The sequence below is a fragment of the Numenius arquata genome, chromosome 26 (genome assembly GCF_964106895.1).
Source record: "Numenius arquata chromosome 26, bNumArq3.hap1.1, whole genome shotgun sequence".
Taxonomy (NCBI): domain Eukaryota; kingdom Metazoa; phylum Chordata; class Aves; order Charadriiformes; family Scolopacidae; genus Numenius; species Numenius arquata.
Window position 1 is genome coordinate 996,933 of NC_133601.1, and position 15,327 is coordinate 1,012,259.

The 15,327-nt window shown below is 61.0% G+C and overlaps 1 protein-coding gene across 1 annotated transcript; it reads right to left on the minus strand.

Moving 5' to 3' along the window:
• Positions 1-2,814: 2,814 nt before the first annotated feature.
• On the minus strand, positions 2,815-5,078 carry ZNF703 (zinc finger protein 703). Its single transcript, XM_074164252.1, has 2 exons — positions 4,866-5,078; positions 2,815-4,197 (listed from the first exon to the last, which is right to left on the minus strand). Exons 1-2 carry the CDS (start codon positions 5,076-5,078, stop codon positions 2,815-2,817), a joined length of 1,596 nt encoding a protein of 531 aa, XP_074020353.1.
• Positions 5,079-15,327: the final 10,249 nt, after the last annotated feature.

The following is a 15,327-nucleotide window of genomic DNA, read 5'->3' on the forward strand; positions in this document are numbered from 1 at the left end:
CGGGTAGCCCCACAGCAGAGGGGATGGCAGCAGAGGAGCTGCCCCACCACTGCTCTGCCCACCACGATGCCCTGCTCCATGGGGAATGTTGGCTGCAACGCCCAGAGCCAGAGGGGACACAGGGACCGGAGACATCGGCACGGTGACGGGAGCCAGGGCCCAGCATCCCTGTCCTGCCGCTGGCCACCAGGCAGAGCCCATGGCCACAGCAAAGCCCCTCTGCTCCGAACCCGCTCCTGCACATCCCAGACCTTCATCCTGCAAACATCCCGCCCCAAAGGAGCGGAGCCATCATGGGCAGAACCAGGCACTAGCCACCTTCACAGCAGGGGTAGCCACGGACCCGCAAAACCTGCCTCCCCACAGCCTTGGGGAGCTCGGGGACGGTGCTGCCCACCCCTCTGCCAGCCGAGCCCCCAGCACCACCAGCCTCTCCCGTTTCCAGCAGGAGCCCCCGGCCAGGGCCCTCCCCGCCGGCCGCACGCCCACGGCCACGCTCGCAGGAACGGGCAGAAAAATAAAAATCCCATTGGCAAAACAAGTCCCTGTTCTAAGCGCATTATTTTTCAGCTCAAAGGACACAAAGGAATTTAAACACAGGGCATAAGGCAACACAGAGAAGGCAATTAACTGGGATTAATTGCGTGACTCACCCAAAATGCAACAGGAGTAAAGCACTCAACGGCAGAAAAAAAATCAGAAGTGATGTGGGGCAATAGGAGCATGTGGGATTTCGAGGGGGAGCGGGGGAACGGCCGGGGGTCCCACTGCGAAGGCTGGGGTGCTGCTGGAATAACAGCCCCTTCCTTGGGGCACGGGGTGGGCCGGGGGGCAGCGGCAGGGCCCCCCCAGCACCCTGGGGAGGGTGGGTGCGTGGCGGAGGCAGGCACGGCAGGGCAGCCGGCCATCCCTGCCGGGAGGGATGGGAGCGAGCCCCAGTTCAGAGCCATTTATCACACACACACACCCCCGCCACGCACTCCTGGCACAGACAGCACTAAGATTAAATGGGGGGGGGACACACACAGGACTCTGCGCCAGCTCCCGGTTGCCCACACACCCCCTGCGCGGGAGCGGGTCCAGGACCCCCATTATATTGCAATTCCCTCCCTAAAACTCCATTCCTGCGGCGGCTGCAGCTCCCAGAGGGATTGCCATCCGCCTCTCGGAGTGGGGGTGTTGGGGGGGGGGACCGGGGCTCTTCGCATCGATTTCAGCTCAAACGCTTTCTCGAACCTTCCCTCCGCCGCCACGCACGACAACACCGGCGCCTTCCTCCCGGGGAAACGCACACGCGAGGGAGAAGGGACCCAGGAGGCTCCGGACGCCCCTTTTTTCTCCGAGCCCCCCCCCCCCCGCCCTTTCCCCGCAGCCGCCAGCCGGCCGGGGGCGGGCAGCGATGCCCGGGGATGCGGAAGGGCCGCCATCGGGTCCCGCGGGGCACCGGGACCGGCCGCCGCCGTCGCCGCCACTAGATGGTGCTGGGAGCCCGCGGCGCCGGCACGGAGCCCCCCAACACCGGCACCGAGCTCCCCGCCCCGGCACGGAGACCCCCCCGATACCGGCACCGAGCTCCCCGCCCCGGCACGGAGACCCCCCCGATACCGGCACCGAGCACCCCTAACCCAGGAACGGAGCCCCCAGCCACAGACACAGAGCTCCCCCGACACCAGGACGGAGACCCCCAACACCGGCACCGAGCTCCCGGCCCCGGCACGGAGCCCCCCAACAGACACAGAACCCCCCCAGCACCGGCACGGAGCCCCAAGGCCCGACACGGAGCCCCCCAACACCGGCACTGAGGTCCCGGCCCCGGCACGGAACCCCCCCAGCCCAGGAACGGAGCCCCCAGCCACAGACACAGCCCCCCCAACACGGGCACGGAGCTCCAGGCACAGAGCCCCCCCATCACTGGCACGGAGCCCCCCCAACACCGCACGGAGGTCCCGGCCCCGACACGGAGCATCCCCCCGGCACCAGCAGAGAGGCCCCCCCCGCCCCCCCGACACGGAGCCCCCCCGGCCCCGGGGAGGAGAGAAGACACCACAGGGTGAATATAACCAAGAGTCATTTATTAACAAAATAAGACTTACCAAGCCGGAGCTCATCCACCCGCCACGCTCGCCGCCCTCCCGCTGCTCCGGTCCTGCCCGCTGGAGCCGCCGCTCTTCGGTGTCCCCCCCCCGGGACACACACACACACGCACACACGGGGTCCTGCGTCCCACGGCGGGGAGCGGCGGTCGCGGAGGACGAGCCGCGGCGTGGGACGGGGGGGTCGTGCACGGCCAGGCCTTCGCCCGCCCCCGGCCCCAAACACATTGAAAAAAAAAAAAAATTTAGAAAAAAAAAATTAAAAAAAAAAATTTAAAAAAAAAAAAAAATTACATCTGTTAACTTTACAAATGAAGAGGAACAGAATCCCAGAATGACTAACACGGAGGGGGAGGAGGAAAATTACTTTCTTTTTTTTTTTTTTTTCCTTGTGTGTCAGGAGTCATGCAAGAATTTCTCGGGGGGGAAATTAAGAAGGGGGAGGAAAAAAAAAAATTCAAAAGAAACAGAAGGAAAAAATAAAAGCCCCACACCTGCAAAGTAAAAAAGAAAATTTTTTTCTTTTTTTTTCCCCTTTTTTTTTTTTTTTTGTTTTGTTTTTTGGACACAGACTTTTTGCATACCATTGATTCATTGGTGTATTAATGCACTTATATTCCCAGCTTTAAGCTAACATACAGTAAATAAATACACAGTCCGAGGAGGGAGCGGGGGGGCCGGGGCGAGGAGGAGGCTGGAGCCGGGGAAGGGGCTGCCGTAGTTACTGATATCCCAGGGCAGAAGCTGAAGTTAGTCTTTGGCCGTAGAGCGCGTACGGGGAGTAGTAAGGTCCGGCGGCCGGCAAGGAGGGCACGGGCAGGGCGCCGGCCGTGGGCAAGTGGCTCTTGCCGTAGGGGTGGTACCTGTTTAGTCCCAAAGTGTGTGGGCTCCTCAAGGAGAGGGAGGCCGGTAAGGTGTTGGGGCTCCCGGGGGCGGCGGGCGGGAGGTGGAGGTGGCAGGAGGCTGCGGAGCCCAGCCCGGAGGTAGGGTAACCCGCCAAGAGTTTTTCCGCCCCCGGCAAGGCCGTGTGGGTCCGTAGGTGGGTGAGCAGCTCCTCCGAGGTGGCAAACCTCTTGTCGCAGGGTCCGCTGGCAGACACCCAGTTGCATATGTGGGGCAGGGGGTCGTTCTGCAGCATGAAGCCGTAGGTGTAGAGGGGGTGGCCGGGCAGGCTGGGGGTGCCGCTGGAGGAGAGCGTGGTGTGCACCGAGTGCAGGGGGTGCGTGGGGTACACCAAGGGGTATCCGCTCTTCAGGCTGCCGGGGTCGTGCACGCAGCTGGAGCAGTTGCTGGAGCCCAGGTGCGAGGCGCTGTGGTAGCTCAGGCAATAGGGGTCCCGGCATAATCCCTGCATGAAGGAGGGCGGCGAGGCCCCCGTGAGCGGGCTGGAGCTGGGCGGCTTGCCCGGCAGCCCCAGCGCCCCCGGCAGCTGGCTGCCCACCAGGCCCGGCTTGGTGGGGTCCAGCCCGGGCACGAACTGGGACGGGTAGCCGGCGTAGGCGCCGACGATGGAGCCGTGGTAGCCGATGCTGGAGGGCGGCAGGGGGAAGACGGAGTGGCCCGGCTTGTAGGGCGAGACGGGGGCCACATGGCCGGCGGCGGGAGGCAAGGCGGGGGGCTCCGACTTGCGCCCCGAGGGGGGCTCACCATGCGCCCCGGGCTCCGCCGCCGCGCGCCCCAGCCCCCCGCCCGTCCCCTCGGGGCTGGGCTTGCCCGATTCGGGCTCCTTCTTCTCCTCGACACCCTTGGGGTCGGCGTGCTGGGGCGAGGCGCCGCGGGAGCCACCGGGCGAGGCGGCGGCGTGCGGGGGGAACGGTGGGCAAGCGGCGCTGGGCACCCGAAAGCCGGCCTTGTCCGCGCCGCCCTCTTTGCGTGGCTCCCCACCGCCCTTCGAGTAGGGCTTGAAGCTGGACTTATCCTCGGGCGGCGCGTCCCCGCTGCCCGGTGGCTTCAGGGCGGCGGGGCGGGCGGCGGGCTCCTTCTCGGCGGCGGGTAGCCCGGCGGAGGCCACGGCGTTCAGCTTGGAGGAGGGCGGCGGGTCGGGCTTGCCGATCTGCGAGCAGGTCTGGGCCAGCAGCGCCAGCGGGCTCTTCTTGGCGTCCAGCTGCGGGCGGAGCGGAGCCGGTCAGGGGGGGACCCCGACGGCGCCCCCGGCCCGGCCTCCCCCCCCCCCCCCCGCCTCCTCCTTCACCCCATCCCACCCCCAAAACCCCGAGTCCAGCGGGGCAGGGCCCGGCGCCGAGCCAGGGCGCGGGGGATGGGGGGGACGCGCCCGGCCGGGGAGAAGGACCGGGGTGGGGGGGGGGGGGGAGCCGGGCTGCAGCGGGGGAGGGAGAGAAGGAGCGGCTCCGGGGGGAGCCGGCAGCCCCGGCCGGGAGGAGCCGGGAGCGGCGCACCGGGATGAGCCCGGCCGGGAGGAGCCGGGAGCGGCGCACCGGGATGAGCCCGGCCGGGAGGAGCCGGGAGCGGCGCACCGGGATGAGCCCGGCCGGGAGGAGCCGGGAGCGGCGCACCGGGATGAGCCCGGCCGGGAGGAGCCGGGAGCGGCGCACCGGGATGAGCCCGGCCGGGAGGAGCCGGGAGCGGCGCACCGGGATGAGCCCGGCCGGGGAGAAGGGCCGGAGTCGGGGGAGCCGGGCGGCAGCGGGGAAGGGAGGGAAGGAGCGGCTCCGGGGGGAGCCGGCAGCCCCGGAGCGGGATGAGCCCGGCCGGGAGGAGCCGGGGAGCCCCGAGCGGACCCCGGGGGAGCGGGCGGGGGCGGCGGGCACTGACCTCGATGGGGCTGACGGGCGTGGAGGAGAGCGGCTGGAGGTACTCGGGGTGCAGGAGGTGGCCGCCGTGGGCGCTGAGCATCTTCAGGACGCGGATGGGCAGCCGGCTGGCCTGGCGCAGCGGGTCGGCGGGGGGCGGCCGGGGCGACGGGGCGCCCGCGGCTCCGCGGCTCGGCGGGGTCCTCGGCCGGGGCCCGCCGGGGGCTCCGCTCATTTGGGGCGGGGAGGGAGGGGGGGAAGGGGGGGGGGGGGGAGCGCCGGGCTCCGCGGGGCCGGGCCGGGCCGGGCGGGCGGCGGAGCGGCGGCGGCGGCGGCCCCGGCGAGACGAAACCCTTCCCCGGCCCCACCGACACGTCAAATAGCCCCGATGGCGGCCGCGCTCCGAGGGGGCCGGCGCCGCGCACCAATCCGCGCCCGGCCGGGCCCCCGGGGCGGGGAGAGCCGCCGGTGGGGGGGGCGAGCCGCCGCCGCCGCCCCGCGCCGCCGCCGCGTGGGGGAGAGCCGCTCACGGCACGGAGCCGAGCGGCACGGAGCGGCTGGGAAGGCATGGCTCGGGTGGCATGGCGTGGCGTGGCACAGCTCGGCTGGCACGGCATGGCACGGCGTGGCATGGCATGGCACAAAGCTGGCACGGTGTGGCATGGCACAGCTCGGCTGGCACGGCGTGGCATGGCACAGCTCATCTGGCATGGCATGGCACAGCATGGCACGGCACAACTCAGCTGGCATGGCATGGTGTGGCACAGCTCGGCTGGCACGGCATGGCATAGCATAGCATGGCATGGCTCAGCTGGCATGGCTGCCAGAGCATGGCATGGCACAGCTCAGCTGGCATGGCATGGCATGGCATGGCACATCTCAGCTGGCATGGCATGTTTGGCAGAGCATGGCACGGCTCAGCTGGCATGGCATGGCAGAGCTTGGATGGCATGGCATGGCTGGCATGGCACGGCTCAGCTGGCATGGCACAGTGGCACAGCATGGCATGGCTTGGCTGGCAGAGCATGGTATGGCACAGCTCTGCTGGCGTGATGTGGCATGGCTACCACAACTTGGCATGACATGGCACAGCTCGGCTGGCATGGCATGGCATGGCATGACATAACTCGGCTGGCATGATGTGGCACTGCTGGTGCAACTTGGCACAGCTCAGCTCACACAGCATGGCGTGGCACAGTTCGGCTGGCATGGCATGGCACGGAGCTGCTAGCATGCCTTGGCATGGCACTGCTGGCATAGCTTAGAGTGGCACGGCATGGCTCAGGTGGCACAGCACACCCGTCATGGCTTATCATGGCATGGCACGGCTCAGCTGGCACACCATGGCATGGCACTGCTGGCACGGCATGGCTTCGATAAGATCAGCCTGGCACAGCCCTGCACGGCTCAGTGCCCTTCGGCAATGGCTCCTGCACCCAAACCTGCGCCCGGTGCCCCTCGCCCAGCCTGGCCCCTGCACCCAGCGTCCTGTCCCAGTGCCACAGAAGGGGGGGGGGGGGCTGCAGCACCCTGCCCAGGGGTGCACACCCTTGTGGGGCAGAGCGAGGCCCCCATGTCCCTGCAGAGGCAGCTCCACGTCTCAGCCCACGTGCAAACTGAGGCGGCCCTGGTGGGACAGGAGTGTCACCCAAACCTGAAGGGCCAACACGGGTTAGACACACACTTCTTTATTTTGCAAGAATACCCCCTGGACTGGGCACTGGGGAGGCCCCACCTCGAGGGCTGTGCCCAGTTTTGGGCCCCTCACCACAAAAAAGACATTGAGGGGCTGGAGCGGGTCCAGAGAAGGGCAGCGGAGCTGGTGAGGGGTCTGGAGCACAAGTCCCATGAGGAGCGGCTGAGGGAGCTGGGGGTGTTCAGCCTGGAGAAAAGGAGGCTGAGGGGAGACCCTCTCGCTCTCTCCAACTCCCTGAAAGGAGGGTGTAGCCAGGGGGGGGTCGGTCTCTTCTGCCAAGGAACAGGCGATGGGACAAGAGGAAACGGACTCAAGTTGCTCCAGGGGAGGTTCAGATTGGATATTAGGAAAAATTTCTTCACAGAAAGGGTTATCAAGCCTTGGAATGGGCTGCCCAGGGAAGGGGTTGAGGCACCACCCCTGGAGGTGTTCAAAAGACGGATTGACATGGTGCTGGGGGACATGGTTTAGTGATGGTGTTTGTTTGTTTTTTGTTTTTTTTTTAAGGTTGGACTAGATGATCTTAAAGGTCCCTTCCAACCTAGGCGACTCTGTGATTCTGTAATTGCAGTCACCAGATTTTAAACTATTAGAAGAGCAGCAGCGGTTGGTATCGCAGCATTTTGTGTTCTCGGGGCAGTGACCAGTCACCGCTCGTTTCACACCATCAGCAAACGCGGGGCCATCAGGGAGGTGTCCAGGGCACCAGGGAGATCCCAACCCCTCCGTACAATACTCCTTTCTTTCAGGGGTTTTCTACTTTCTTTAGTTTGCAGAGTCTTAAAAATTTGCCAGTGACAGTGCAGAGCGCTGTATAACTAATTAAGGTTCCTGACAATTAACTTCCTATTTCTAGTTACCTTTTCCAGACACCTTTGAATTACATTCACAGACTCCTGGGGCTCCACAGCCGAGGGGGGTGAAAACCACCGTCCCACCGAGACCTTTCCAGGAGGAGCCCAGGCACACGGATAAACCTTGGAGCTTCACCTCGTCGCATCCAACCCGGAGCAATGCCCGGGTGGCTGCGGGGTCCTGCTGGGTTGGGGAGCTGCTCCGCTGGCTCCCCGGGGCTTCGACTGGGAGTTGGTGGGAGAACTGGGGCTCAGGGAGAGATGTCCAAAAGCAGGGGGGGATGTGGGGTCATGAGAGAAAGTCGTGGGGGCCGGGCTGGGGTGGGTGCTGAGGACCCTTGGCCCGGAGAAGAGCTGGGTGGTGGCTTTGGGAGAGGAAGGCGAGGAGCTGGGTGGATGCCCCCCCCCCTCACCCCGCACCCCTCTGCCGGGCCGGGTACCGAAAGGGAAGGGATGAGGCTTAGTGCCCTGGGGTGGTGTCATCCCTGCGCTGCTGAAATCAAGCAGATTACCCAGAAAAAATGCCCCATCGAGAGCCCGGTGCCCCCGTCCCTCTGCCTGGTGTGATGTGCCACCAGCAGGTTTGTGACTCTGGATGTGTGACGTTTTCGTGTTTTCCTTCCTGTTCCTCTGGCTGAAGCCCATCCTGTGCCCGCAGCAGGTTGCTCAGCCATTGCTCGCTGTGGAGCCGGGGCTGGGGGGCAGGACCCAGCTTTCCTGGGGCTGGGTGCCCGCTCCGGCCAGCTCCGCGGCACGGACCCACCTCAGTCCCTCCTTCCTACCCAGAGAGGGAGAGGGGAGAGAGGAGAGGGGCAGACGCCTCTCATTAATCGTATTAACTCCTGACAGATGCTGTGTGTTCCGACAATACTGCTGTTATTAAGTTCGTACGGCCACCCCTCACCAAGCCCCTCTGCTCCGGGTCCTGGGAAAAAAATAAGGCTTTGCTGGATTTCCCCAGCGAGTGCCGGCATCGCCCCGGTGCAGCCCAACGCCGAGTCCCGCTTCTCCAACCGCTATCAATCACACCGATGCTTGGACCTGTCAATTTTCCCTCTTTGTGAGCCTTTTTTCTTCCTTTTTTCTTCTCCCCCCTCCCGAAGCTGACCACAAGATTGATTCAATCCGGGCAGCGGGGATGTAAGCGGAGAGGCGCTGCCTTTCAAAGGAGCCATTCAAGTATGGAGGAAATAGGAAAAAAAAAAAAATCTTTCCTCAAAGTCACTCCAGTTGGACGCCAACAACAACAGGGCCCTAAGAAAATAACATGAAATAAGGTGGGACAAGTGCGTAAGAGCGGCGGCGGATGCTGACGCGGAGGGAGGGCACAAAGCAGCGATACCCCCAGGGCTGCGTTTGTGGCTCCCCCCAAAGCTGGGGTCCTTCCGAAGGCCTCATCCTGCTCCGGTGCTGGAGCAGCAGAGACCAACCCTGGATTCAGCTTTAAACTTCATCGAAGGGTCGTCACGGGTAATGATGACTGCTGCTCGGTGCCCTCACCCTCTCCCGTTGTAGTCCTCCTCCTGAACTCCGCGTGGGTCCTGTTCTCGCTGCGGGGAACAGCGACCAGAGGGAGAGAGAAAACCAAACTGCCCCGGTTCGTGCCCGGTTCTGCCCCCCCCACAGGTCACCCCCTGCTCGGAGGCTGCCCGCCACGAGGGGCATTCGAATAAAGCAAACCAGACCACTTGCCAAATAAAAATAACACAGGCACGGAGTGAAAAGCAAAATATTTAGAATAGAAGTAAAGCCAAAGAAGACAAAAAGCCTCCACAAGCGCTTTCAGAAATGACTAATGATGGTTTTGCTCCCCAATCAGGGCTTGCCCCACCTGGGCTGCTCTGAGCCGGGTTTTATTTTCCCGAGGACGTATTCCCAGCGCAGAGCCCTAACAGCACCGATGGACTCAGACGCTTTTACAGCCCACCAAGCATGGCCGTGGAAAAGGGAACTGCGTTTTTCTTTAGGTTTAAGATCTTAGGGTGACTCCGGGGCAGGGCTTTTGCGTGACACACATCCTGGGGTGCCCCTCGCTCCCCTTCCCGACCTCGTCGCTCCGGTTCTGGGTGGTGCAGAAAGGTGCTTTCCACAGGAAGGCACACAGGCCCCACCAGGCATTTTTAAAAATTGAGACAAAAAAAAAAAAAGCAGCCAAGTAGGAACTGAGTGATGTGCAGGGACTGCTGGAAACCCCCTCGGTCCCAGCCCTGCCTGCAGCGGGACGCCTGCCCTTCGTGATGGATAGGACACCAGCCCTGACTTCTAGGAAATTGCTTTCTGAGGCAGTTGTTACACAAACCACGGCATTAAATACATAAATATCACACTGCATCAAAAGCAAGTGTTTCTCCCAGGGAGTCAAGTGTATTCCTTTACCCGCCTGCCTCGGCAGCGACTAACAGTGCGGGAACGTACCTGTGGAGAACAGGTTCTCGAGCCCTCGGCGCTTTTATTCTCTATTTTTGCTCTGGAAAGATCCTCTCCAGTTTTGCAGCGTGTTCTTGTGTTGCCGATAGGCGGGAGGTTGCTCTTAGTGTCATGTTTTCCCTACGGTGGCACGGACAGACAGCGGCCGTGGGCACCCCGAGTGCCAGCGGAGCGGGCAGGGGGTGATGGAGAAGGGGGGGAGGCACCCGAGCCCCAAGACGTGAATTTAAATCGCTGTAACTCTTCCAGCATCTCTCCCTCTGCGCTCTGCTCTTAATAAATGCCTTTCCAGCATCATTGCTGCTGGATGCGCTTTAAGGGAAATTGGGAAAACGCTCCTTGTCTGGCAAAGGAGGGGCTGCCCGGGATGCGGGGAGCACAGTGAGGGGACGTTTGCTGGGCCACGAATGTCCCAGCCCAGGAGGTGGGAAGGGCGACGGGGGGGGGCGCCAGCTCCGGCCGTCGCCACAGGATGAGCATCCAAGACGCTCCTTAAAAGCCCGAGTGTTCATTTGCAGGTCGGTGCTTGCTGGATATTGCTGTTTTACGGGTAAATCCTCTCCTCTCGGGCACCCTGGGAATGAGGCAGCGGCAGCCACGGCCCCTCCAGCCGCCTCGGTGGAAGCCAAAGTGCCGGAGTCAGCGTTTTCCCTGCCCCGCTCCCCTCTCCCCATCCCACCTCTCCCAACGCCGCGCCGGCTCGGGCCTCGCTTTTAGCTGCAGAACAAGTGCATAAAAATGATCTTATTTATTACAGGAGACATGTTTTAAAACAACTGACAAAATTGCAAGATGTAAAACGACAAGCGAGTGCTTTTTCTTTTTTAAACCCATATAGACTTCTGGCAATGATAAAAATAGTGTTTTCTTTCTTAAAGTTGGAATTAATCTTTCTTTCCAAAGCAATCGTGTAGCAGGAAAAGCAGGAAGACACTTAGATATTAACTGATACTCACTGGGTGATGGTTCCTTATTGAATAGCCGGGCAGCTCGCCTGCCTCTGCAGAGCCATTAACATTAAAGAACGGCGTGAACATTAAAGCAAAAAAAAAAAAAACAAAAAAAAAAAAAGGTGAGGGGTTGTTTTTTTTTTTCTTCCCCCCTCCCCTATTCCCTTGATGTGTGACTAACAGCTGGGTTTCTGTGTGACAAATCAGTGGGGTCTTCCTGTTGTTGATGTAATGAAGCTGTTTCCTGGTGTGAAATTCTCCGGGATAAATTGCAGCGGGGGGGGGGGGGGGGGGGGGGAGGAGGAGAACATCCCACACTTATCAAAGTGCCTCAGAGGGGAGCAAAGCTCCGCTCTCCTCCTCGCGGGGCCGGGCAGCGGATCAAAACAGGCAGCGGGGCTGGCGTCGGGTCACGGAGGCTTTACTTAAGGCCTTTTTTTTTTTTTTTTCTCTTTTTTTACCTGTTTAAACTTTCTGCCGGTGTGGGCAGAGTGATGGTCTTTACAAGGCTGGGCTGCGAGAAGGACACTTTGGGGTGTTTTCCCCAAGAAGTCATTCTTATTTCACATCATAGCGCTGCAGGGAGCTGTACGGAGCTCACGTGCCTCAGTTTCCCCGTCTGTGACATGGGAGGGTGTCCCTCCCCATGGGAGCAGTGGGAAGGGGCCTTGGGGTGGCCGGGCACTGCCCGCGGCACCAGCCCCCCACAAAAGCACTGGGGGACACGGGCGTTTCCCACAGCTGGCACCGGCTCAAGCGCTTTTGGGGGATCTGTCTCGGTGGGTTCATTTAGTCGTCAGACACCCACAAAAAAAAAAAAAAATCACTTTTACCTTTGTTTTTCTTTTTTTTCTTTGCCAGTATTAGTTAATTAAACTATGCAAATTAAAATAACTTAATTTCTATAATATCAGGACCAGAGCCTCAAACCATTTGGTGTAGCTCATCTGGCACGTACGTTACATAAAATGTTTGGAGCGGCTCTAATAAAAATGAAAAAGGCTGTAAATCAAGTTTAATTTATTCATTTTCTGTATGGTATGAAAGCATGCCAAAATCAGATTATTTATGAGCCCTTCATAACAATAGGCATTTTTATTGGTTGCAAATGACAAAAGGGGTTCTCAGAGGGATTTTTTTCTTCTTTTAAATTTTTTGAATGCCTTTTCAGAAACATTTATTTTTTTGGACTCTATGATCTCAAAGAAAAATATTTAATCATTGATACAGTAAAAATAATTTATATTTAGACACTGAAAAACACATCAGACTTTAAAACATAAATATACAGAGCTAATCCAGCCCAAAGGCTCAGGCGAACGCTACACCACAGGTTAGAGAAAAGAGCTGTGATTTATACCCGCTTCCTTAAATTTCCCATTAAGAGTATAATCTCCCATAAGTCTTTCACAAAACGTCTGAGCCACTTGGGGTGGTTTTTTCCGTCGCTTTTCCGGGCCCGTTTGGTGGCCCACAGGTGCACACGTGCTCTGCGTGCACGCTCACACGTGTGTGCCCAGGCACTGGCCTCGTGGTGACTTTCTTTGCCCGTCCAGGGCTAATTCACAAAAAAAAAATCTCTTTCTGGGTGGGTGAGTCCCTGCAGGGAGAGATCTGCCAGGTGAGGCACAAAATCACTGATAACCCAGCTGTGGATTGGCTCTACCTCCTCTTCAGCCCATTTAAACCATCTTTTGTCCGTTTTCTGGCCCAGCTGGACCCAGGGGTGGGTTTGGTGATGGGCGTGTGCCCCCCACCCAGAGTGGGACAGGAGTGATGGTAGATACTCACTTACCACTGGGACCATCCTGGGATGCTCTTGTCCACGCCGAGCTGTGCTGTGATGGGGAGAGGGTGCTGGGGTCCCGCTGGCTCTGGGGAGGGGTGTAAGGTGCGATGCTGGTGCCCATGGGTGCACCCTGACCCCCAGACCCGCGTGGCACCACACCAGCGACCCAAAGGGCAACGTCTCTCCTCGTCTTTGGGAGGTGAATTAGCCAGAGCGACCCCAGAGCCCCAGGACCTGAGTTTTGGGGGCAATCAGGCAGGGGGGGAGCACCCGGCAGCCCCACGTGGAGGAAGGGCATCCCCAGGGACCACGTCCGTGATGGGGACAGTGCCGGGGACAGTGCCACGGGGAAGCGGGTGCCCTCCTGCCTGCGGCATCCTGAGCATCGTGGCCAACAGCCACCTGGCAGCAGGGACAGGCAGGGGTCCCCAAAACCCCTCGTAGAGGAGGACAAAAGCCTGGCTGGGCTGTGCAGGGGAGGGTTGGGTTTGCCGGAGGGCTCTGGGTAAGTGTGATGGGGAGGGGGCAGGGAGACACCCCCTCCTGCAAGAACAGGGGCTTTCTCTGCCCGGCCTGCCCAATCCTGAGAAAAAAAAGAAAAAAAAAAAAAACAAGAGAAAAACAAGAAGAGAAAAAGAGGGAACCCCCTCCCCAGGAGAATTAGCATCCAGGATCTGTCAGTCACTGGGAGCTTTTGGTAAAAGGGGCCCCTTGTCAACCTCTGCCTTTGATGTGACTGGGACGGAGGTGCTCAATTAAAAGCCTATCAGTCTGTAAGTAAATCAACGCCTATCAGGCTTGTCACATCAAACAAACGATTATTGCACGAACCCGCCCACCCCATTAATCTGGCTGTTCCTTCTTGACAGCTCAGGGTCAGGGCACTGTAAATCCTGCACTGGATTGCAGCCACCTGGAGCAGGATTAAAGCAGCCCCGCAGCATGTGCTGCTGCACCCAATTACTCCCCGGCGGCTGCGGCGAGGGGCACCCGTGGCCCCGGCAGACGTGGGGTGCCCGGCGTGGGGCTGGGGTCCCCCACCGGAGCCGAGCTTTGCCAGGTCACGGCCGCCGAGAGGGGCGCTTTGGTGGTGGCGTGTGGCCGTGGCCAAGGCTGGTTTGCGTTGGTACCGGGGGATGCTCAGCACCCGGTTTGTGGGTGCTCAGCACCGTCCATCTGCCAAGACAAGGTGGGAGCAGCTCCAACCACGGCTCTTGGTGGCTTGGGGAAGTTACTGTGGGTAGGGACAGTCACACCACAGCCCACGTTGAGGGTGGGTGGCCGTGGTGGCCTTAGCGGTCACATTTAAGCCTGTGGCCATGGGCAGGGATTGACCTCGGGGAGTCTCTCTGCCAAAGGAGCCAATGGGTCCTTGGACACATCAGCCACCAAACGGGCCTGGGAAAGCAAACGAAAAAACACCCCGAGTGGCTCAGACATTTTGTGAAAGACTGGAGATGATGTACTCCTAATGGAAAATTTAAGGAAGTGGGTACGAATCAAAGCTCTTTTCTCTGACCTGCGGTCTAGCGTCCCCCTGAGCCTTTGGGCCCAGATCAGCGCCAGCGGTCCCCAGGGACAGCGGGGTTGCCCCATCGAGTCACTCAAGGTGAAGGCAACTGGGGAGCAACTGGGGTCTCAGAGTGAGCGGCCGGGCTGTGGGGAGGAGGATGCTGGAGCCCGGGAAGGGGCGGAAGGCGGTTGGGACCGCTTCTTCCTGAGAACAAGCCGCGCTATTCAAGGGAAGGCAGAAGCCAAACTTTCTTGAAAAGCCTCTGTTGCTGCGGCGGGAGCAGCCTCGGGGCAGCCCGAGCTTGTGATTCCTGCACACAGAGGCAGGGGCTGTTTGAATAAAGGGAAAAGCGAAATCTTGGATCACATGAGGGCAGGGACGGGGAGCCCCAGGGGGGGCTGCAGGTCAGGTTCTGGGAAGGAGCTCGGTGTCCCTGTCCCACCGAGGGCTCTGATGTGCCCACCTCCTGGCTTTGCCCCGGTGGAGGTGAAGGCAGAGGGGTCTGTCTGCTCCACGCACAGGGTCCTGGACCAGCGGAGCATCCCCGGGCGGAGAGGCCGGACCCTGCGGCAGGACGCTGGGCCGGGAGGGATCTTTTTCCCCTTTTCTGCCCAGGCCTATTATTAGCATTTTCCCTCTCCCGCGGAGCCTGGCGCCTCGTCACGCAGCTTTGGCTCGCTCTCATGGCACGGAGCTGTCGGCCGGGGCTGCCCTGCCTGTGCCGAGGACGGATGCTGGCTCCGAGGGCTACGAGAGCCCTGTGGCAAGCGTGGCCAGCCGGGTACCGTGCTGCAGCCCGGGGGCTAATGCCTGCTTTCCCTCTGGCTCTTGGGCAACCGCTCACCCCACAGCGATGGGCTGGGCTTTGGGGGGCACCCCTCAGTGGGCAGCATTGCCCCGATACGTGGGGTGCCACCGGGGTGGCATCCCAAGGGCTGCCCCCCCCACCTCAGTTTCCCCCTTTGCAGCAGGGGTGAGGGGGGCACTCCCTGCCCCCAGCTCCTGGGGTTGCTGCAGCCCCACCACGCCGGGATCGGGGTGTCCTGTGCGCGGGTACAACCCCGCCGCTCCTCAAAGCAGCTCATTTCAGGAGGAGGAACAGGTTTTACTATGGCCCAGCAAATCGCACCTCCATGGCCCCGGTGCACCCACCCACACCAGGAGGGGGGGAGCTGGAAAGTGGGGCCGGCGCGAGCAGAGGTGACACCAAATAGGAGACAGACTCTCTGCCGTGCCACGCTCCGTACGGCGACAC